Below are 24,428 nucleotides of genomic sequence, written 5' to 3' on the forward strand. Positions count from 1 at the left end.
CAGCCTTTTTTAAGACACAATTATAGGCTTCACGAGTGGGATAGTTATTGGTGTATTTTATGTCATAGAACAAAACGCTAAAATCTCTTCACTTTGTGTTAACCACAGACTTTATTTCAGGCATCTAACTAAAAACTAATTAAAAAAACCCATTGACTTCCAGACGAAGGAATAGGAAGTTCTAAAATGCTAACTCATTTCCGGGTTTTAGGACCGATTCCTGTAGCACTCAATGCAGCCAGCTGCTTAGCTGACTGTAAAAGAAGGAGGAAACCAAGGTCAGTCAGACATTTTGGATAGCGGCTGTACTACCAGAGGCTCTCCCACTGTGGAGATGTGCCAGTATAGTTAATTCAGCGTTTCCGTTCCTCAGCCCTGGATATCTACTGAATCTCTAAATAAATCACAGGTATCCACAGGACCATGTGTTGTGATTATAGCCTAATGAACTTTTTTTGTAGCTTAAATGTGTTTTTTTTTTTTTACTTTAGTATTTATATATAGAATTTTTTCTTCATCCGTTTTAAAAACATAATGCAGAAATATGGACTTGCATTTATATAGCGCCTCTCTAGTCTTCCAACTACTCAAAGTGATTTACAATATATATACTGTATATATTAAAAATATTTACTCAGAGTACATTTTAACTGACACTTTTTTTTTTTTAACCTGAGTATATTTTATACAACTAATTCTATTTTTACTAGCATACAATATTCTTCCTACCCTGGATGCCTCTGGACCACCATGTTTGGCAGATGGCCAGTGTGAGCAAAACAGATGCACTCATTTAACAGAGCTCCCTCTCCTCTCCACATTTATTCTGCCCATGTAACAGCAACTTATCTCAATGTGAAGGGTAACAATTTTTAGAATATAGCACAAAGGGGCCAGGTGAGTGTGCAGAGTTATCTGTGCCGCCATGCATTCAGGATCTGTAGGTTTTGTTTTATTGATGACATTCAATGAAAAACAAGCTTCTTAGGAATTGAGATCGAGTGGCTCATTTTCTGAAAATCACCCATGCGGTTGAGTTTTTTTTTTTTAAATTCAACAGTTTCTTCAATGCCTATTTTCTCCACAAAAGCAACCATGCTAAATCTCAGTTAGAGCAAATAAAATGGAGACAAGACCATTTTTTTCAGGCAAATATCACACTGGTTTCATTGTTCCAGTGACTGAGGACTGAAATAAATCACATATCTCTCAAGGCAAATCAAGTGAGTAATACACGAGCACCAAACTGCGTTTCCTCAGGGAATATATATAAAAAATAACCAAATGTTTTTTTTTATTTCATGTTGATACATTCTTGGACAACACCACAGAATAGTTGCATGAGTGGCCAAATGTAAATCTCTCCCACAACATTGGCACATAAGCAGCAAGGGCAACATGAATATACCTAGTACAAACAGTAGAAAACATACATGCTTCCTTTTTTTTTTTTAACAAGTATTTTTTTTTTTTTAAATATATATTTATCTTTTTCTCCAATTCCCATAGATTCCAGGAAAATAAGAAACCAATCAAAGCCATATTCTGCTGTGTGAGAAAGTATCAGTGAAATAAAGAAACAGAAAGGAAATCAAAAACAGTACAATTCAGAGCAGACAGGTGGAATCAACTGTGTTGTGAGAATTTCATTATTTGAAACTTTTTTTTTTTCTGATTCAACATCGAACATATCAGGCATGCATTGACAACCTCAACATCAACACCTTTTGTTGTATCAGTAGTCCAGTGAAGTCTGGACCCATTAGGTTCTTTTTAAGTCGGCTACAACACAGTTAAGGGTCATCATCATCATCATCATCATCATACACCTACAAAATACTGGAGAAGTCATCATGTATGTGCATGTGGAGAAGGAACACACATGTTGGGATGATAATGCTTTCATCATGGGACCACAAACATTTCAAACAGTTCAAACAAAAAGGCCTTTACACACACGCCTGTTTTTCTTTTTCTTTTTGGCTTTGTGTCTGCGGCCTGCTGAGGAATCTGATATTTACCACGTTGCTGACCTTTCAATAGAAAGCAAATCTCTGATGTTTTGCTCGACATCTCATCTTTTTTTTGGGTTAGCCATGCAAAGTTCACAGCCCAGATTTATTACAAGTTTCTGAAAAAAACGGGTTCCTTCAGATCTCATTCCCAGTCACATACTTAAGAGAACACTGGAAGCAACCTGGTCTTATATCCACATTCCTAATCGTACATAGTTAATGCCCCTGAAAACATGGCTTCAATTCTAAGTGTTTCTTTAAAACAGAGGCTTTTAAACCCTGAGGAGGGACATAGTGAGGTAAAGATACAACACAGTCTCACGGCAGTTTGTGAACTAGTCCTGAAATTTAAACTTTTTGATTTGTGTACACAGACACAAATTTCTCCTTTTTTCGTGATGCTCAGCACGACTTTCAACAACGTATTTTTGGTGCTTTTTCCTAAGAAATTCCAGGAAAAGATCGCGGTTTGGGTTAAAATAACTCCGGAAGTGCCATAACTTATGTACGGAAGTTACGTGAAAACACTACTTAGTTAGGTTTAGGAAAAAATCGCGGTTTGGGTTAAAATAACTCCAGAAGTGCTGTAATTTAAGTACAGAAGTCGTGACAAATAAATCAACTTTGTTGCAAAGTCCTGTGTTTTTTGACCCACCCATTCATCCTGACCTCCTCCCTACGCAGTGGTCGTCGCTCTCTATACTTCATAATTACATGGATTACATACAAATTGCTTTTGTGCTGACATCAAGAAAAAAAATTGAAATTTGTGTCTCTGTACGCAAATCAATACATTAAGTTTCGTGACTATTTAACGAACTGCTGGGCGACTGGGCTGAAAGATACCGTGTGAGGTGAGTGGGACGGATGCATGCAGGTGTTTGTAACAACAACAGGAAGTTAGTTATTGTATTGTACACTATTGTTTGTCAGCAGGTGGAGCTGCAGCAAAGACACACAGATCATGGAGGAGATTAAGAGACTTTTAAATTACAGGGAAATGATTTAGGAGCTACACACACACAAGTTTATCCCTGTGACGGAACTTTGCCAAACAGGCTTAAAACAGATAATAGAGATGATAAAATTCAGGTTAAAAAAACAACATAGAAGCAATTGTACAAACAGCAGTTGTAGCTGATGGCAAGACAACATACATAATTAACACCTATTAAGCCCCACAAATTCCCGATTCTGGGTTTCCTGTCAGCACTTCAGCACCCTAATTGCTACAATGTAAATCAGACATCACCCTCTTTCTCTGAGTAATAACTGAGTCAAATTTAAACACACACACACATTATACACTTATTATTAGATTCAGTGGTGGTTAGACTTTCTGGGGATATCATTAACGTTAATGTCCATTACACATAAATGTCCATAAATCCACTTAGAATTCATAGAAACAAAGACGCTCCTTATAACTGCAGAACTTGCCTGAGAATTATCACTTTTTAGGTTTTATTCAGTATCAAGTAATCCAGTGATAGTTGTCCACATCCATGGCTACACTGCAAACAGGAGCTGCTAAAAGATCATTCAGCATACTTTTAATGGAGACTATTGGACTTAATTGACAAATATAGGCAGCGTTTTGAGATCCCCTGTACTTCAGCATTACACTGTAATCTAAAGTGTTTATGAAAATAGTGTTTTCATGTAGGATCCCATCACTCATAGCAAGAAGCTGATTGAGAAAACATGTTTTCAGGGCCTTTAAGGACGTTTTAGTGGCAACAATCAGATTCCAGGTGGCAGCGTGAGCAAAGCCCTCAAAATCTCTAAGCGAAGAATATGGCTTTAATAAAAAACAATGTGCATCCAAGAAGCAAAGAGCAAAATAGATTCATCATCGACGTCATAACCATCGTCGCCTTTGAAAGAAAACAAAAAGAAAAGAAACAAAACCAACAACCAAAGTAACATATAAGCCATAAAGAACCACACGCGGGAGGACGGGTTGGAAAACTTGCAGTTTGGAAGTACATTAAAAGACAAGAGGAGGCGGGCTCCGTAGAAAGGTCACGTCAGGCCGAAACGGCGGCTTGGTTTGACATCAATGGCAGAGAGAGATCAACATGGAGCTCCGTGAGGCTGCAAGATGTCCGTCATGTTTGTTGTCAGTACCATCATCATCATCGCTGCCTCACAAACAAAAATATTCTGGATTTATTTTTTTAATTTACTGAACATCCTCACGTCTTGTCTTTCTTTGCTTCCTCGGGTCTCTTTGACGGACTGAATGTGTGTGTGTGCCCAAAGTCTTTGCCCAGAGGAAAGTCCCACAAGGCTTTGCTTCAGCATCTGAAAGTCTGTGGTTGGCAATGAAGCACATGAGACCAAAGAACTAAACAACAAGAAAAAAAAACATACTTCTCTCCTTTCTTTTTTCCTTCACTTTTCTTGTTTTTAGCCAGCGGGGCAGGAGACCAGACATCTCCGACTATCACTCTCTTTTCAGTCTCTCGCTCTGATGCCGTTAGATCACAAGGTCGTTGTAGCTCACAAATTTCTTCTTTGCTGCTGGACCTGAAAAAGGAGAGACAATGGACAAAACAGAGATGAGCTTCCGTCCTTGTGGCTTTCTCTTTTAGCTGAAGGTTAATGTTGTGATCGAGGTGAAATGAGAGTTAATGGTAGACGTAAATTAAATGATCCCAAAGTTTTAAAAGAAGGCTTGAATTATGAACTCTCGAAGAGTGATGATAGTGCAGTTTGGAGTGTTTGCAATAGCCCTGTCTTCGAAAAATTATGTTTCCATAAATTGCACTGTGAATGACGTTTCGGGGGAGACTTATTTTGTCGCAGATTACGTTTGTTTTTGACATTTCGCAAATATGTTTGTAATGATAGACCGCGGAAGTCCGCATACTGTAGGGAGGAGGTTGGGGTGGTTGATGGGTCAACGAACACTGGACTTTTGCCCTGGAGACCCAGCCCATTCACAGGAAAAGGCGTATGCCATGATAAATGCGATAAGTGTGCAACAAGTACGCTTTTCTTGATTTCCACGTCTTTTGTACGCCATGTATCCTGTACTGACTGCAATGTAAACGCATCCACGTATAAATGCTACGCCATGAGCTAGAATGACCACTTATGGTGGGTCGGTTGGGAAGTGAGTGGGCCCAACAAACAGCGGACTTTAAAACAGGAGACCTGTTTTCGAGACCGTTGTTGAACGGTGGTTTGTTTTGTAAAATACATTAGTGACGCTTGTCATGTCTTTTTTGTTGACGTTTGTGACGTGTACGTAGTTGTTTCCATACGTAGTACGTGCTTTACTTGGTTTCCTTACTTATATTAAGCCTAACCATGACGTTTTCCCTTATCTTAAAGATAGGATCGACGATGTTGGAAAGCTAGCATAATTTGAAAGTAGCATAGCCTCAGGAGCTTCGTCTAACCTTCTTGCGTGGACCTAACTGCGGACGTTCGAGTGGCATGTTAATGACATGCAAAAAAGCAGCGTACAAATGACACAAAATCACTAAAATTTAAACTCATGACAGGTGGAATTTCCGTGTAATGTCGTGGTATTTATACGCCTTCCCGTGATACCGGGTTGGGAGACCACTGTTCTTTAAGTTTTTTTACTAAACCTAACCAAGTAGATTAGTTGCGTTTTTGTTTTGTTTAACTTTACAGCGTTAACTCTGTTTAAAACTGTGCAAAAGTGCGACCGTAATACCGCAGAAAATACGTGTCCCTGGAAACGTAATTCACAGTGCAGTTTAGATAGGAATGCAATTTTGTAGGAGACAGGGTCGGTGTGCAGTGTCTGAGATGACTGACAGCACAGCTTCATCACTAAGAGAATCAGCTTCTCTTCTTTTATAATTCTGTGCAATGTGGGGATGGGATGTTTACTCAGTATAGAGTAATTCAAAAGCAAAAGCATCTGCAGCAGATGAAAAAAAAAGAAAAGAAAATCCAAAGCCATCTGAGAAAACTTTCAGCTTCTGCAGAACAAGAACCTTTTGTTAAGAGCCGTATTTTAAATCGCAACAACCAGCACAGATTGACCAGAGATCTCATTCCCAGGGTGTCAAATACCGATGTTTTGTCATTGGCGTTCCATACTTATTGAACTTATTGAAACCTTTAGCGCTGGTATGTGACGCACCAGGCTTTTCATTAACTATAATGTAAACCCATCCGCGGCTCAGAGAAAGTGCTGTGGTGACATAGTTTAAAGAGTGAAAAGACACACAGGGCGGGCGGGAGGGAGGGGAGGTGGTCCAACAACCACAAGGCTTTCATCCAGGAGACCAATGTTCATGTCCCGTGTGTTGCAACGTCCAGGGTGTGACCTGCCGGGAGCCTCCAGAACCTGAACTTTCGAGATCAAACACCGACTGGTGGAGCCTTTGCTCAAATTGCGCTCCGATGCCAATGGAAATTGAATCATTCTGCTGCAATGAATATCAGCGTGGGCAGTTTTTGTTGGATGCTGTCGCCGACGCCACTTAACCTCGAGAGAGAGTCTGTGTGCGTTAGCATGCATGAAAGTTTTACTCCTCACATGCACAGAGGTGTGCTGGAGACCTTCTTCAGTTTCCGGAAGATAAAGTGAAATTTAAAGAGGACCTATTATGCTTATTTTTCAGGTGCATGCTTGTATTTTAGGTTTCTACTAGAACATGTTGACATGCTTTAATGTTCAAAAAACGTTTTGCTTTTCTCATACCGGCTGCGCTGCAGCACCTCTTTTCATGCTCTGTCTGAAACACTCCGTTTACAAAGCCCAGTCTACTCTGGTCGGCTGGCTCACTGTTGTTGTTTGAGCGCGTTCCAAACTAGCCTTTATGCAGATATGTTACTTGGTGACATCACCACGTTATGGAAAAAAAGGCAGGACTTAAAGCAAGGCATTTCAGGCAGTTCAGGAGCAGTGTTTCTGTGGGGGAGAGTAACTCCCTTTGGCATGGACTTTGTAACTTTAGTTTACACATTTATTTGTTGAGCATTATTCAGTTGGTTCTGTGTGCCTGCAGCAAGCATTTATGTTGGTGTCGTCGACCAAATCATCAGATTGCTTCTGAGACGTCTATGAGCCGATTTCCACCAAAATACAGCTCTCTTTAAGCCGCCTGTCAGAATTTCAAGGTCGAGGCTTGTGCTGGTCATTGTGGCGATATGAAAATAAGACCCTCAGATGTCAAATGAGCAGGTAGAACAGGCGGTATATGCTCCTTTTAGTTATGACCACCTTCCTATCTCCCCCTTGCAGCTGTACCTAACCCTCCCCCCTTTACTGGACACCACTTGGCCCTCAGTGTTCATCCAGTGACGAATGGCTTCAAGCCAAAAGCCCATCATCAATCATGGCGGGGAGATAAAAGAGAAAATGGCATAATATGCATATTAAGGCCTGAAAGTGTCAGTGAACCTCCCTGACTTTGTCATAATGTGTCGTCTTCACAGAGAGAGAAATCATTAGAGTCTGACAGGCCCAACTGTCCAATCAGGACTGTGTTATACATCCCTGAGCAGTATACTGACAACAAGCTCAATTTATTGGATTGACAGATTGGTGACAGCCATTTACATCCTACAGCCTGAGGTTGGGATTTGAGAGGATTTGTATTAAAACGTGTTTTTTCTCTTGAGGTGTTTAGGATGAACAGGGGAAGATGGAGGAAGATTTTACACTTTATACTGATGCTCCACTACATTTATCTGACAGCTAAAGTTAGTTACTTTTCAAATTAAGTACAAAAACTGAAAACAGTTTATGTATCAGATAGGGCTGTCAAAGGTAACGTGATAATAACAACGTGTAAATGCAAATTTGTTTTAACACCACAAATTTTGTTTACGCATTAGCGCAATCGATCTTTCAGGTATAAGTGTTACAGTGAAGATACTGGCAAATATATACATACATTTGCATAAAGCAGCATATTTGCCCACTCCCATGTTGATAAGAGTATTAAATACTTGACAAATCTCCCTTTACTTGACAAATTTCTCTACATTTTGAACAGATAAAAAAAAGTATGATTAATTGCAATTCACTATGGACAATTATGTGATTAATTGCGCTTAAATATTTTAATTGATTGATAGCCCATTATCAGAACTTAGTTTCTTCTTATTCTCTCCTATCAATCATCTCACGACCGCTCACATTTATCTGGTGACCCTTCGGAGGAGCCTGACCCCTAGTTTAGGAACCACTGGACTAAACTAGCTAACTAAAAGTACATGCTGATAAAACTTACAGTATGCGGACACTTTTGAATGACTTGTAATTGTCAGGGGAACAGGGGGAGGGGCGCAATTGCGGACCAGGGGAATCTTAAAGTTAATCTCGAAGGATAACCACTAAAATCGCAAGCGATTCAGAACATAGCAGCAGCTGACTAGAACATAAATGAATGAAAATAACCAATGAAGGCAGGCCACACAGACTCCAGCTCTGAGATGAAGTTAAATGGTGAGTGAATCTCACAGATAGGTTTACGTGGTACTTCTACAGATTCACACACCAATATAGAGATAGAGCAAAAACAGGACAGCACTCTCACTACCTCTGACAAAGAGACAAGGAGTCAGAACCTGAGCACTGAAACCAGCGGTACATATAGGCTTCAACCACCTGATCCTCATCAGGGACAATTAGGCTCCACAGCTGGCTCTGCTCAGAGATAATTAACCCAACCAGCCTGCTGAGGGGTGACCCTCACAGTAATGGAGTGTTTTTAAATATAAATCTTAAAATGTCAATGTTATTTTACTCAGTATTAAAGAGAAACCAATAAAAAAACAAATGCTCTTGATAAAATAATAACCATTACTTAAATTATAAAATCTGTAGATATTTAAAATCAAAATTCCTCCTGGAGGCATCTTACTGGGAGCAGGACAACCAATTAGGTTGTTTTTTGTAATCACTTTAAAGGTGCTAAATTTGGAATTCAGAGCATATCTATTGCCTCCATACGGCTCGCAACATGGCGACGGCTGAGCCAGCTAACGGTGCTAACAGTGCTAACAGAGCTTATTTTCTGTAATAATCCAAAACCCAATGAAAAAGATCCCTTTGGTTTTTTGTCGAGGGAACCCCGACAATGCTAACTTCCTGGTTGGCCTATAAAGATACGTCATCCCTGGAGCACTCTATTTACGCGGTTGCATTCACATTGCAGTAATACACACTACATGGCGTAGGACACGGCAAGGGCAAGAACAGAGTTCTTATTGCACACGAAATGACTTGCGTCATTCATACGCCATTTAGTGCAACCGGGCTATTAGAAACATATTTGTGATACATCAAAAACAAGTGTAATCCGCATTAAAATACAATTCCTCGAAACGTGTTTCACAATGCAGTTTTGTTGTATGGGACCATAATTTTCAGGAGACAGGGCTGCACCAAGCCCCCAGGAAGTGCCCCAGGCTTTGAAGCAAATTTTTGTAGTGGCCAAACAGTGGAACTACAACTTCTGTGTCCGTCAAGTGATGCCACTGAAAAAAAACGTTTTCCCATAGAATTACATTGAGAAAGAGACGTTTGTAACTCAGCAGATAATTTTTTTTAGGTAAATCAACTTCCCCGTACAAACACTTTAATCGTCCTTATTTAAATCATTAGGACCTACAAGTTGTAAAATGCACTAATAACTGAATCCATAGTTATTTCCCTTCCTCCGTTCAAGTGAATGAGACCCAGACCGAGTTGCGCCTGTTCTGTGGGCCCAATGAATGCGGAAAGTCGCCGGATGATCCGGGTATTTTATCACTCAGCAGTGGAGCCATTTTGGCTTCATGTGCCACTAAGCAACTCTCATAGAAATTAATGGGATCCAGCACTGTATCCAGTTCTCTTTATACACACAGAGGGAGAGAGACTTAAATCTCTGCTTGGGTAGACATTACTCCACTATATCTTTACATTGGAAATAATAGTTTGCTGCTCTATTAATGCTCTGATTATCATATAGAGAACCTTTAAGAACTACATTTAATAGTCTAAATTGCCTTTCTTTATACATGGAGAGGCATCTTCCCACATCTTCCCCTGTGAACACGTAGGATATTTGAATATAACAGACACATTTCTTTGGGAATATTTTGCAACCGCTTTGCTCTATTAGATTACTATTATTACATTTTTATTTTCAGGTGAATTCATTTGTTGACATTTTAAACTCACTGCTGCACTCCTACATTCATTCCTCAAAAAAGGATTTGAAGCTAGTGTCACATGTACGTTAGAAAGGCTAATCCCCAAAGAAATACATGTAGCAGAAGTACTTCACTGCTGCTGGCATCCGGGGCAACGCTAAGAAAGGTGGTGAGATTTGCGAATACTTCTTGTATAGGGATTGTTTCTGAGAGCAGCCAGGGCTATATGAGTGTTAAGAGATATATAGAAGCCTTTGTTGTATGAGAATCAGCTTTTGAAGAAAGGCAGAGAGGCCTTATAAGAGCAGAATCAAAGAGATTTGGCCTTTGAAGAGCGACTGAAGCCAGAAGAACGGCGAGAGATAGAAGTCTTTGTTGTCGGGGAATCAGCTGTAGGAGCAGAGAGGAAGGAGAAGGAGAGAGGGCCATGAGTGCAGAGAAGTAGAAATGAAGCCATCATAAGTGACTGAGGGCTATTACTGGTGAAAGAAAAGGGGGGGACAGCGGCAGCAGGTGAGGGGAGGCGAGAGAGCGAGATTGAAAAGAGAGAGGATTTAAAAATCGAGTGAGGGGGAAAACCAGTAAACCTGAGGCTGAACGAGTTTAGAAAGAGAGAAATGGAGTGAGAAACGAGGGGGGAGTGGACAGATGGCTCTGCATGTCTTCAGGGAGTCATGACTGAGCTGCAGTCTGCCAACGACGCTCCCGTACTGCTGTGTCTCCTCTACCGTGAACTGACTCTGAATAGTAAAACACGCTGTGGTCCAGAGTCCCTGCAATCTTGATATCACACCGGGAAACCCCCCAACAACAACTGATCGAGTGACTGATGAGCCGTGATCATCAAGATCCCAGAGGCAAGTTTTCCTTTCAGAGTCTTAATTATTTATTGGTGAGACTCAAATACACCAATAAACAAGGATATGTGCAGATCTTTGGGCATTTGAAAGTCAATTTCAAGTATCATAAGTTTCATTCCAAATGTAGCGCAAAAAATTCCAGAAAATCAAAATAAAACATGAATGAATTTCTTGTTTCTATCCACTACTGTGGTGTGAAGATGACTTCATTGGTTGATGGACGATGGTGGAGCTAATTCTCCTGTCGGTGCCATTAAACCACCACAGAAGAAGAGGAGGACACAACGAGATGATGTTATTAGAAGAGCTCCAGTCAAAGCTCAAAAGATGGAAAACCATGTGGAGAAAATGATGGAAATATGACATTTCTCTTTGTTTCATGTATAAATTTGAAGAAGGTTACTAATCTCCTCATCGCTCACACCAATCTCATGTTTTCAGCTCTTCATTCTTCATGTACGTACATCATCATTTATTCACTAAAGTGCAACACACATTGGTGCTGCAGCGCAGTTGCGCATCATATGACGCACGTCAAGTGCCGCCCCTAGCACCGATAGGAAGTGTTGCTCTGACGGCCTATCCTTTCCGAAAATGCACACTCGCCGTGCAAGAAGCAGAAGCACGTGGCTAACATCGCTTACAGTCGGCTAACATCGCTAAGAGTCTGCTAACATTGCTAACAGCCTGCTAACATCGCTAAGAACTGACTAACATTGCTTTCAGTCGGCTAAACGTTGCTAAGAGTCTGCTAACATTGCTAACAGCCTTCTAACATCGCTAAGAGTCTGCTAACATTGCCAAGAGTCTGCTAACATTGCTAACAGACCTGCCATGTCGAGAGTTGTCCCCCCCCAAACACACACACACACCACTTCGCTCTCTCTCTGCCTTCACTTTCTCGTTCATTAGTTCTGGTTCCTCTGGTCAAGGTTGTCTGATGATGAAACGATGCATTTTATCACATGTGACATAAGCAGTTTGAACTCATCCAGGTGTCTCCACTGTGTAGAGGGTTGTTACGGTGATTAGGGCACGATTGGGCCGGATCGACTGGAGAAACAGCGGCCGAATAAAGATGCTGCAAACCCCACCTTAACCCCACGTTAGCCCTGCCTATACAGGATCGACAGAGGAATATCTCAACAGGTTTGTCCTCTGTCTCACGATATCACTCGCAAGTGTTTTAGAAGGGATTGCCACAGTTTAATGCACTGACGAGTGCAGGAGCAGTGCAATAAAATCGGAGGTCTTGGGGGTCAAACGCTGTTAAAATGCCACCCAAAATAGCAGGCACGCAGCAGCAGAGACAGACTGTAAATCTGCCACTCAAATAGTCATATTATACTCATCTCTCCCTCCTCATGTAAAAGTTATGAGTCAATTGAAAGATGGCGATAAAGAGCTGTGGAAGTATACTTAACATTCCCTCCACACACTCCCTCCTCTCTCCCACTCAAACGCATTCCCCTTATCTCTCTCTCTCTCTCTCTCTGGACCGGCTCTCTCCCCATCTCCTCAAACCTCCAGAAGAAAATGGATCAAGGTCAGGACGGCAAAGCAGAAGTAGAAGATTAATTTGCTCTTACCTCTGATAAATTATGAAATTAGCCTGTCAGGGGGAGAAAAACATTATTTGGTGAGTTGTCCCTGAGAGCAAAGGGAATCCCACTGTGAGGTGGTAATTTGATCACATGCCATGTAATTTCAATTTGTGCACTTTTTATTTCTGGGAACATTCAAGTTATTTTTTAAAAATCTTTTTTATTGCAGTTCTGATTTCCTGTGGAGCATGAGCGCAAGTTTTGTGATTTTATTTTCATTTCAAAGAACATTTGCATGCATGCTTTAATTTTGCATGCTTGTCTTTGTTTTGGAAATTCAGCATAGAAGAAGTTATGGATTGAGCATCACAGAGCTAGATGTGGGAGGTTTATAGAGACTAAATTTGATGTCTATCCCAGATGTGCCATATGTAAATCTTCATGTGATGTTGTTCACGCCCAAATAACCTTCAATACAGCAACAACATTTGATTTCACAAATCCTCACTGAACATAAGCAATGAGACATGCAGTGTATAAAGAGTGTACAACCTCATTATGGGCTTGAGGTGACAGCTGAGTGGGTGTTTTGTGGAAGTCATTAAAAGAAGACACCTCAATGTCTTTGGCCCTGTCTACACGTAGACGGATATTTTTAGAAATTTTCCTCTACAAAAAAAAACTGAGTATTTGGGAAACGATCTCCTCAATTCGTACATACAGGTTGTTGCTTTGTGTAATGAGTACCAACAACATCGGCGAACTACCGGTTTGCTTAGGTTTTTTTTGTTAGCAGTGCTAGGTTTAATCACTACTTTACATCTAACTTAGTATTGCTGCACCACTTCACGGACATACGGCTGCACCCAATTCTATCATAAGCACCTTGTAAGGTGAAGCTAAGCAGCAACTCCAGCTCCTTGTCCGTTTACACGAGTCACAATTCGCCATAGCACCTTGGGCCGTGTACCAGAAACAGTTTAAATAAATAGGTAACAAATATGTATAAATAAATAAATAATCAGCTACTAGTTATAATTTTGTTTGATTTGTTACTACCGCCAAAGGAAAATAAGGTCACTATCCATACGCAGAATCTTCTTCTCTAATATTTGACGTATCGTTGAAGAAGCCTTCATCGCCACCTACTGGCCCAGGTTTGTGTGTAAGAGGTATCCCCCAAGTTGCGAAATGGTTAATGTTTGGCATTGGCCTCGAATGGTAAAGGTTAGGCATTAGCCTCGATCGGTTAGGCATTGGCCTCGAATGGTTATGGTTAGGATAGGTCGTCGGGCAGCGAGTCTCGCAAGAGTTTTCACATGTTTTTGCAACTTGTGGGTTTACCTTCTAGACACGACCCTGGTGATTTGATTAGTTTTTGCGTTCTAGTGTGGACAGAGATATTTTGTAAAAAGAAAGTCATGTCAACAGAATTTTTACTTTAAAAAGAGAGGACATTTTTTTTCAAAAATATCTGTACATGTTTAGACAGGACCGTTTTCCTGCACCTTAAGACACCTTTTTAGCCTATAGAATTCTGTTTGTACAAAGATTAACATCAGTGGAAGGGCTCCCATAATAAACTCCTTTCATATGAATCAACCTCTATCAATCAATCTGTAAGAAGTTAAGTTCATATAGGCTACTACTATTTGTTTTCCCAATTACATTTAGTTGGGAAACATCTTATATCTTGTTTGTTTAATCTGTACAAAAATCTAAGTGTGCTGGACTGTTTCTTGGATTTTGTTACCTTTCAACGGAGTCAGGCTAGCTGTTCCCCCTGTTTCCAGTCTTTATGCTAAGCTAAGCTAACCGGCTACTGGCTGTCGCCTCATATTGAACATACAGTCAGTGAAATCAATCTGAACATCTAACTCTAAGAGGGACTTCTTTTATTTTAAACTACTTCAGTGCCTCAGTCCAGGAAATAAGACCTAGAACAGTGCTGGCACGGCATTACATCTCATCCATCAAACAGCCACATTAAAATCCAGTTAGTTCAGGAGGTGAAATAAATATATGGTTGGATGAGTAAAATAATAACATGCTTTATTACGTTTCAATTGATTTCAGCTCCACTTTTACAGCTCATTTAACACAGTTTATATGTAACTTCAGAGTTAATATACAGTGTTTTAGACTCATTTCATTTAGTTTTCAAATTCCTAATGAAGATCCCAGTTTTGACTGACATGACATTGAGCAGATGTGGACTTACTGTTGGGGTCGACGTTCTCACAAAGCTCCGTCTTAGCCTCTCCGTTGGGTCTGTCGCTGGCCTTGTGGGAGAGTCGGGATGACATGGTGGCGGCTGTGGCGACAGCTTTGAAGGAACGTTTCCTCTTCTGCACGTTGAGCTCCGGGTGGAAGATGATGACATAGACTTTGGGCATGTAGAGCATCCCGAGGGCCACGGACGCACTCAGGTTCATGGAGATGGTCAGTGTGGTCGTCTGGATGTACAGCTGGGGGGGGAACAGGGAAAATAAATCTGTTAGATTAACATAACATAAAAAGGTCATAGTGTTTCTGTAGAGTTTAGTGTGTAGACAACAATAATGCTGAAACACTACAGATGTATACCACCATCAGTGAAAGTATCCTCACTTCACCTGCGACAGTTTGGTACGGCAGCCTGGACACTAGGGCTGGGTATCGTACTCGATACCTTTAAGGTATCAACGGAAATAACCCAGAACCAAGTGGTATCGAAACTTCTCCAGTCAAACGATAGCTGCATTCCATACTTTTTGTACCCAGATCTACAAATAAGTTATTATTTGTATGGTTTTGCTGGCAGCCAATCACCGCAAACAATCTTTGATTTAATGTAAGGTGTGATTGACGGGTTTCTTGTATAGAAACATTACTAGATGCATGCCCATTCAGGGGGCAAAACCGCCTTGGTAGTTGTTGTAATCAACGCAAATATCACATTGTTTGTACATTCTTGTTGACTGTACTAGACCCCTGCAGAGTCCGACCACCAGGTACCATTATCACATGACGTATTAGTATGAGATTTGTTAAATATTACCTCCTGTAATGAAATGGGTGACGTTAGATCAGACATAAGTGTGATTTGACTTGGAGGACCAGGGACTGTTTGGTTGACACTCTTGATGGCCGCCACTTTTTCCTTAGCGACTCCTCAACAGGTATAACGTTAATATAAAACTGGAGACTTGGATTTTGGTGTTGTTATTGGTACAACCAGTCACACTGCAGCTCTTAGTATGTTGGGCAGGTGGACATTAACATAGACCCCTGACAGTTCTCTATTAGATAGCGTGTTGCTCGTTGTTAGCTAACGTTAGCAGTTAGCCCTCAGTTAGAAACGTAACAAAAGTCTATACATTATGTCTGATTAAAATTTAAACGAACGTTAGCTAACGTTAGCTTCCACGGCCGCTTGTTGTTGTGACCGCGGGGGAGGAGGAGCGGCTGTCCCGTTAGACTACCAGATGTTTGCCCTTCAAACGTTACGGGATAATAATTATTATTATCATAACTTTATTTATAGAGAACATTTCATACAAGAGATGTATTTCAAAGGACTTTACAAAATAAATTAAAATGAAAACACATTCAAACAAGGGCAGAGATAGACAATAAAAACACAGTACATGCTATAATATACATTATAAGTGACCATTAAGTATAATAAAGATTGTGTTTTATGTTTGTTCTACGTCTTTTTTATTTATATTGTATGATGAAATGAATTTGTATCTTGGAGAACAAAGTACATGTATTGATTAAATGAATCAATAAATAAAAGGTTAAAAAAAGGAGTTATGATAAAGTTGATTTTAGAAACAGAAACAGGTTGAAGTATTCCTACTACAGTACATTGGCAGATTTTTTTTTTTTCAAATAAAACCTCAGACTCAGACTCAATTTCAGAAATTCAAAAATCAGTGTAGTTGAGCAGAAGTATTGTATAAAGTATTTATTTCTTTAAAGACCCAGGATGAATCCACAAAGGAAAAATCAAACTCTGCCTCATCATTTCTAGTCCTCGCGTCGTAATACATGCAGCTCTTCATTGTTTAGTAACATTGTAATTATCATTTATTGTGTCATATGTTATGACACAGTACTGTGTACTGTGAGTTTTTTTCTCCCATGCTGTACTGAAAACTAAATCTACCTACTCTGGTCACGTGGCCATTAAAGTTAAGTGAAGTGATATTGAGGCTAAACTAGTACAAGCTCATATCTGACTGCTACTACAGAATAAGCACACACACACACACACACACACACACACACACACACATCAGATGTTTATAACTAGGTGCATCAGATTAACAGGATCATCAATCCTCTGCCTCCTTTCCAATTTATGTTTTATTCCTGAAAAGTATTACTATGCAAACACTGTCGTATCACATCAATTACAATAAGATGTGTTGTTTTACGAGCTGAGATTAGAATTATGACCGAAACAGCGTTGGATTAATGCGATCATATAACCTGCTTCACCAAACTATTATTTTCATCGTCATAGTACTAATAAAAACACCATCTGCCTCTGCTGTTCACCGTGCCACTCTGCAACATCCAGACAACATGATATCCTGAAGAAGCGATTTTTAATTTGTTGAGCTGCTGTCATCATGCCTCACTGTGATTGGCTCGGTTGTTTCAGAGTGATAAGAGCAGTGATGTGATTGGCTGAGAGTGTATTTATTAACACTCTCTGATCCATCTTCACTTTCACCCAGTCCTTTCAACCCGTTCTCATTCCCAACTCGTCAAATACCGCCGTTTGATAAGTGTCTCTCGGTATCGGAAACCGACGCACAGAAGCAAGCTTTAGCAACAGCATGTGACAAAACAGGCTTTCAACTTACTCCAATGTAAACCCACCCCTTGCGTTATTCGACGGTCGGAGTAAGTGACGTAGTATTCATGGCATGAGAGTCCGTTCAGGGCAGCCAGGAGTGATGGTGGATGAGACAAACAAACACAAGACTTTCAACCAGGAGATCGGTGTTTGTGTCTCATGTGACTCAAAGTAATGACCTATTTTCGCATTAGTCTTTAGTCACATGACTGGTCGGTATCGTCAGTCCTGTGAATCACGTGAGTCGTTATTCACATGAGCCCTTAGTATTGTCAGTCACGTAAGTCACGAGTCGCAAGCCACATGAGTCACTAGTCACGTGAGTCGCTTATCACGTGAGTCGTTAGTACGTCAGTCCTGTGAGCTGTTAGTCATGTGAGCCGTTAGGCACGTAACCCGTGCGTCGGTCTCCGATGCTGAGGGGCACTGACCAATTTGATGGGTTTGGCGTGAGAATGTGTTGGATTGGCTCGGGTGTTTCAGAGCGATGAGGCCAGTGATGTGATTGTCTGAGAGTATATTTATGAATCCCTCTGATCCATCTTCACTTTCACCCAGTCCGCTAACGCTTTGTTGTCCTGCATCTACATGAACCAAAACAGCAGGTGGACACTGTCAGTGCACTCATTAAGTAATAAAATATGGCCATAAATAAATCCATAAAACCAAACAGGGCTTCTTAGGATGCTTCTTCTGCAGAAAAATTAGTGCTCTCAAAAAATGGATCAACCAATGTCAGTATTTAGCCATGTTTGTGAACAACACAATAGAAACGGACTGTTATCCTCTCTGCATTAAAGACTTATTTTAACTAACTCCATCTGTTTATTTGGTCAATAAAAGCGCCTGGCTGACCCGGGAAACATTGCAGTAATAAGCCCGGACAGAGATTTGTTTGACAACCAAACTCTTGACACTTTTTATGAGCTGATGAAGGATTGTTTTTTTATGATCCTGTGTGTTCACGACCCTCACCTACAGCAGGGAACAGAAGCAGACAGCTGGGGCACGGCGTAAATGTTTTATGGGCTGTGTATATTGCAGCTGCATCCGAAGCCGTGGCCCTCTGAACCCAATATCGGCCTGGGATGAATGCATAAAGAGGCTCGGGCCGTGCTGTAGTGTAATGGGCTTCCCAGAGTGGGTTTCACAGAGTTCAGTCTCACTGTCTTTATGTGTTATGGCCCGGCTGTCACAGTCTGATGAATGCCATTTACAGTGAGAAGTCCCAGGCCGACTTACAGGAGGTTCAGAGGGAACCGATGTGGGAGTTAAGATAGCAGCAGTGGTGTTTAGACGGGATTAAACCAGCAGAAAGGATCAGATGTTTTCTCTCTTCGTGTCTAGATGTTTTGGTAAATGTGTTAATTAAAAGACTTTGTTACAGAAAACGAACACAGTGCTGCCTGGAGAAACAGCAGGAGTAACTAAACTAAATACTCTGTATTTCACACGTGTGTACTGGAGGAATTTAGGCTCCAAGTACAGCTAAGTACAATTTTGAGGTACTTGTGCTTTATTTGTAAGTAGTATTTCCATTGTATTCTTCTTTATATTTCTACTTCAGAGGGAAATACTGGAACTCATGTCCTGGAATTTTGGGTGCCAGTTGTTGACCACTCTTTTCTCAATTGTGCAATCTCCAGGAAGTTCCACATGTGTTTGGTGAAACTTGTTGGAATTCATAGCCCACTGCCGTATTTTGGTTTTGTTGTTTTTTCTTTGGTTCCATGGTGGAGAGGAGGTTGTGTTGCTCTGGCTCTATCTATTTGGTGTGGAGAGGAGGTTGTGTTGCTCTGGCTCTATCTATTTGGTGTGGAGAGGAGGTCGTGTTGCTCTGGCTCTATCTGTTTGGCGACGCCGGGAAGCTGCTTGACATCCTCCTGGATCCACTTTCTCACATATGTTCACATGTAATCAATTTGTCATATGGATTGTCTATGTTGTATTTTCATTATGTTGTTACTCTGTACACACGACATCTACGGCACATCTGTCCATCCTGGAAGGGGGATCCCTCCTCTGTTACACTTCCTGAGGTTTCTTCCATCTATTCTTTTTTCCCTGATGAAAGTTTTTTTTTGGGGAGTGTTTCCTTATCCGATGAGAGGGTCATACTGTAAAAGGTAGAGGGTGTCGTATCCTGTACAGATACAAAGCCCCCTGAGGCAAATTTGTGATTTTGGCTATACAAATAAAATTGACTTAACTTGACTTAACTATATGTAGATACACACACACACACACACACTTTTGACTGGAAGCAGAGTGTCTTGTATCTCCCATCAGTTCTCAGCAGCACAATAAACACTATGAACACAGCAGCTGTTTGTCTGTCTGATATAAATCAGTGTGATGAGACAACAGCACGATAATAAGATGACTTGTCAGATACAGAAACACATCACCTCAGGATTCAATTAATCATATCACATCTTTTTATAATTTGTGTCTTTGTACGTCTGCATTTTACTGTGTGAGTCTGCTGGTTTCTGACGGTGCATGTATGTTCAAAGTTTTCAGTAAATGTTAACTAGATTGGTGAGAGCAAGCAGGATGTGAAGATAAGGAGATAGAAAAATGGAAAGTGAAGAGGAAGCAAGAGACTGTAATCAGGAGTCTCCTTCCCTCCATCATGTCAGACAGAAGAGGCCTGACGCAGCACGTTGCAGGATCTGAGGGGGGGAAAACAAACCTAATCTCATTGTTTCCTTGTTATCGTACGATAAAGGCTACGTGAGATTGTAGATGAAGCTGAGAGCTGGACCACAGGCAAGGTTAAGTGGATCATTTATCTTGTCAGCCTCCTCCCGTGAGTTACTCAGGTCCTTATCAAAAAACACAGACGAGGACGACCGGGCTGTAATTATTAGATTAAATAACATGCTCTTTCCTGGAAGAAGACAGGATTAATTCCATGGATTAAATAAAAAAGTACATCTACTCAAGTACTGTATTTTCATTTACTGAAAACGGTCTCAATGTAATACTGATGCCTCTATATGACCTTTATCAGTAAACAAGACCATCAGTGAGAAGATCGGCTATTTCTATATAGTTATTCATAATGCTCATCGGTGCCACCAGTTCGGATTCTGACAAAATCATGCAGGTTCACCAGAAACCTTTTTAGCTCAGACTCCAGCGGGGCCTCCAGCAGCAATCAGTGCACTGCAAACAAACCCAGACAGTGGCGCTGGAATAAGTTTTGAAGTGGGGGCCCAGCTTTGGATGACGTTATACAATGACTTTGAGAGACTGTGGTGGATGACCTCAGACCCTCCGGGTGGGTTCGGGGGCATGCTCCCCCAGAAGAGAATTTTGAAGATATTAAAGTTAAATGCATCAATATGGAGCACTTAGAGAGCAAAATTACGAGTCCAGATCTCTGAAGAACTTGGTGCTCTTGTAAACAATTTAATCATAAAGGTTGTATGGTTATGAACGCTGATGGCAAAAAGTCACCCAGCATAAGCTTGGTAAACGAGACGCTGCAGACCCCTCACACTGAGGACAGTCCAACCCGGTTGACAGTTGTGCCGGGAATCCCGTCCCTCCCCACCGGGAGAGAGGGCGCACTGCTCAGCTAGAACTCAACGGTCCCGGGCAGCAGAGAGGTCCGGGTGAGGGTTGCTGTAAAACTGGCCTTTCCAAGCAGAGCTCGGCCGCAACGAGGGCCAGTCCACCAGTTGAGAAGTGTAAAAATATTTTCGGTTCATTATGAAACTGTAACGGGTCCCTTGACCTCTGACCTCAAGATATGTGAATGAAAATGGGTTCTATGGGTACCAACGAGTCTCCCCTTTACAGACATGCCCTCTATGATAATCACATGCAGTTTGGGGCAAGTCATAGTGAAGTCAACACACTGACACACTGACAGCTGTTGTTGCCTGTTGGACTTGAGTTTGCCATGTTATGATTTGAACATACTTCTCATACTAAATGCAGAACCTGTGAGGGTTTCTGGACAATATTTGTCATTTTGTTGTGTTATTAATTGGCTTCCAACACTATAAAGCACTTTTGCCCACTCCCATGTTGTTAAGAGTATTAAATACTCACAAATACTCCACTATTTTAATCATTTGAAAGCCTTAATAATCATTCAGTGTGACTATTTATTCATATCTTACACTGAACTGTCATTTCTATTCTTTTGTTTCTTCGTGCCTTTTATGTCTCATATAATCACTTTGAATTGTCTTGTTATTGAAAGGTGCTGTACAAATAAACTTCCCTTCTGTTGTGTAAATGAGTGCAAATTATTGTTAATAATTGTGAGATACAAATGATCCCGCTCATTCAAATTAAAGTAACAAACACTTCTTATTATGATGTTAATGAGTTCCTCTCAGGACCACAGACACTGAGTGACTTCCCTGAACGAAACTCTCAATTAAAACAACAATAAAAGATATTACATTTGAATCATTTGTTCCGTCAGAATCAGGACTTGAATATAATCCATGTCACAGAGAATGATATCTGTTTCACAGAACGGCAGCCAGGGCTGCCATCCTCTTTCATTAAAATATTCCACATGTATCCTGCTTATTCCTGCAGACAGCTCGTCTCTGATGAGGACCATCTCAGTCAAGTCGATTCCAACAGCACATCTCACATTCAAGTTCAGACTGAAACCATAACTAATCGTTATTAATCTCTTACAGCTCTGCGGTTCTTTAGTAAATAAATCCAGTTGGAGGAAGTCATTACAGTGTCCTTCAATGAATCAATAGGATTCTGACTAAGTTGTAAAATAAGAGACTATGACACACGTACTGCATAAACCACAGTGGGACGACAACAAAGACGATGAGACATCACAAACTTACAAAATCCAACCTTGGATCGAGGAGTTGAATGTGGAGCTCTGGTTTCCCTTCAGTATTACTGTAAATTAGCAAACCATAGCATGGAACTGGATACTAAAATGTATCTTAAACTTAAACCTGTACATACTGTACTGATTGTTATGGACACAACACTGACATACCTTTCACATTAATATGTTGAGGTTAACAAACAGCTGCTTATTTCCACATCCAGCAGTTCCAGAGCAACATTATGATTCGTTAGATCTACATCTGCTGCTTACACAACGTGGGCGTGAAAATGACAACTGTGACGGTCTGAAACTAGCAATGACTGTTGTGCTGTGTGCCGCTTTGCCAATGCCAATGAAGAATGGGCCCTTTGTGTTTGTGTCCACCTGATGAGTGTGACGCTTGGCCACACTGCCCGTGTGAGCAGTGCGTGACGGCTGCCTCGCTGAATTGCTGCATGTTTCACGCATGTGGCGTCCACACTGGCAGTGTTTCTGCTGCTGTGCTGCTGCTGCCAGCCTTTTCTTTCTACATTGAGTTTGCCTTTCATAATGGCCATTTCATTTCATTATAAATCTAATTTATATTTATTTTAGACAGAAAAAGGTTAAGAACAGTGTGGTAATTTGTAAATAATAGTAATAATCCACAATTAAAACCCTGTTCTTTATTCATTCATGGAGCCGTGCAAGTCACTGCATTTTCTACAACACTCTCCTGTAAATATTTCAGAATAAAAGCCTTGTGTTGACAAATGAAGGATTTCTGTCCACAGAAAAAAAATGCGAGAGCACTTTTATTTTGAAAAGGAAGCAGGAATTGTTGTTTTACAAATAAATCTTTACTTTTTTTCATGTCTGTGACATATTCTACAGATATCTAGACATTGAAACTGTAGCAATCTAGCTGGTATGATGTCAATATACAGTCAATAGATCACTTTCACTGGCTGTTGTTGCTGTAAACTGCGCGGCTCGCTGTAAAAATAGGCGAGACTTCGAATCTTCAGAAGAGATGCAGCTGACACGAAGCCGATTTCCTTAGAGAAATATCTGCCTCATCCAGCTCCACACCTCAGTAGAACATCTTTGATCCCATTTAAAAAAAAGCTTAACAAGTTGTTATCAGCTAACTGTTGCTAAAATCTGCCACACTAACCTGGATGCCCAAATAAAAATTACAGGTTCTGCAGCCGCCGCGCGCTGCTGACGTTCCCTGTCTGGCCCGAGCTGAAGTCAAGTATTCTCTCTCTTTTAGCTCTGTTTTTGGTCTCCACCAACTCCTTAGGGAAATATCTGTCTCTTTAGCTGCTAAATGCTCCACTATGTTCACCAGCTAGTCTCTAACTGCGTCTGTCTGCTGGTTGCTGATGATCAGGTAGAGTACAGTGGCTTTTTACAGCTTTTTCTATGAGACCTGTCTGTCTCTGTCCTCACATGTTGGTCTCACTTCTCACCTGTCTGTTTCACTGTGGACAAACGTCTCCAGACTCTGATAATGTGGACACAAGTCGTTTTGCTGCTTTGTCGACAGCTTTAAGATCACCTCTGTTGTTTGGTTTATGTTGCATTAAAAGAGAGAACACTGACGTGACACAAACAAAGCCAAGCAGAGCCTCATCCAGCTGCACACCTCAGTAAAACATCTTTGATCCCATTTCAAAGAAGCCAAACCACATTTTTATCAGCCAACTGTTGCTAAAATCACAGTTTGTACATAACTCACATCGTCAAAGGCTTTCATATCATGTCTCATCTTTTGTGTTTGAAGAGTTTGTGTGTCAAACTGTCTCAGCAGGGAGCCGCGGCGTGGGCGCAAACAAAGTCCATTAATTAGCCTTCCCTGGGATCTCTAAACAGGGGGGAGGACTCATTATGACTCTGCTCTGGAGCGGTGACAGATACCATTCAGTGTGGGAGGAGAAAACACTGCAGCATGCTGGGAAAGTGGGCCAAACTTGTTGTTCATGATAACTCGCCAACAACAGTTACACATTCTTCTTCTGTTCTGTCCACTTTTAGCTGCTGTCAAAATAAACTAGTTAGAGATAACTTGTGACTATCTATTTTGTTTTAAAACAGAATTATTCAATAATTTGTCTTTGGCAATATTGTAACTTTAAGAGGAAGGAATAGCAGCAGTAGGTTTAGATCCACTTTTCTCTCGTTTATTTCAGCTCATCAGAC

General features: G+C 40.9%; 1 protein-coding gene across 2 annotated transcripts in view; it reads right to left on the reverse strand.

Annotated features, from left to right (window-relative positions):
• Positions 1-2,779: 2,779 nt before the first annotated feature.
• Positions 2,780-24,428, reverse strand: part of grm7 (glutamate metabotropic receptor 7) — a 335,453-nt gene continuing 313,804 nt past the window's right edge. The window contains exons 9-11 of one of the 2 annotated variants that reach the window (XM_074636580.1): positions 14,780-15,026; positions 12,604-12,626; positions 2,780-4,547 (exon numbers count right to left, since the gene is read on the reverse strand). In XM_074636580.1, coding sequence (XP_074492681.1) covers positions 12,622-12,626; positions 14,780-15,026 — 252 coding nt within the window. In that variant the 3' untranslated portion in view covers positions 2,780-4,547; positions 12,604-12,621. The remainder of the gene's footprint in view (positions 4,548-12,603; positions 12,627-14,779; positions 15,027-24,428) is intronic. The other variant, XM_074636571.1, reaches the window with a different exon arrangement.

This window comes from Sebastes fasciatus, chromosome 1 (genome assembly GCF_043250625.1).
Source record: "Sebastes fasciatus isolate fSebFas1 chromosome 1, fSebFas1.pri, whole genome shotgun sequence".
Classification (NCBI taxonomy): Eukaryota; Metazoa; Chordata; class Actinopteri; order Perciformes; family Sebastidae; genus Sebastes; species Sebastes fasciatus.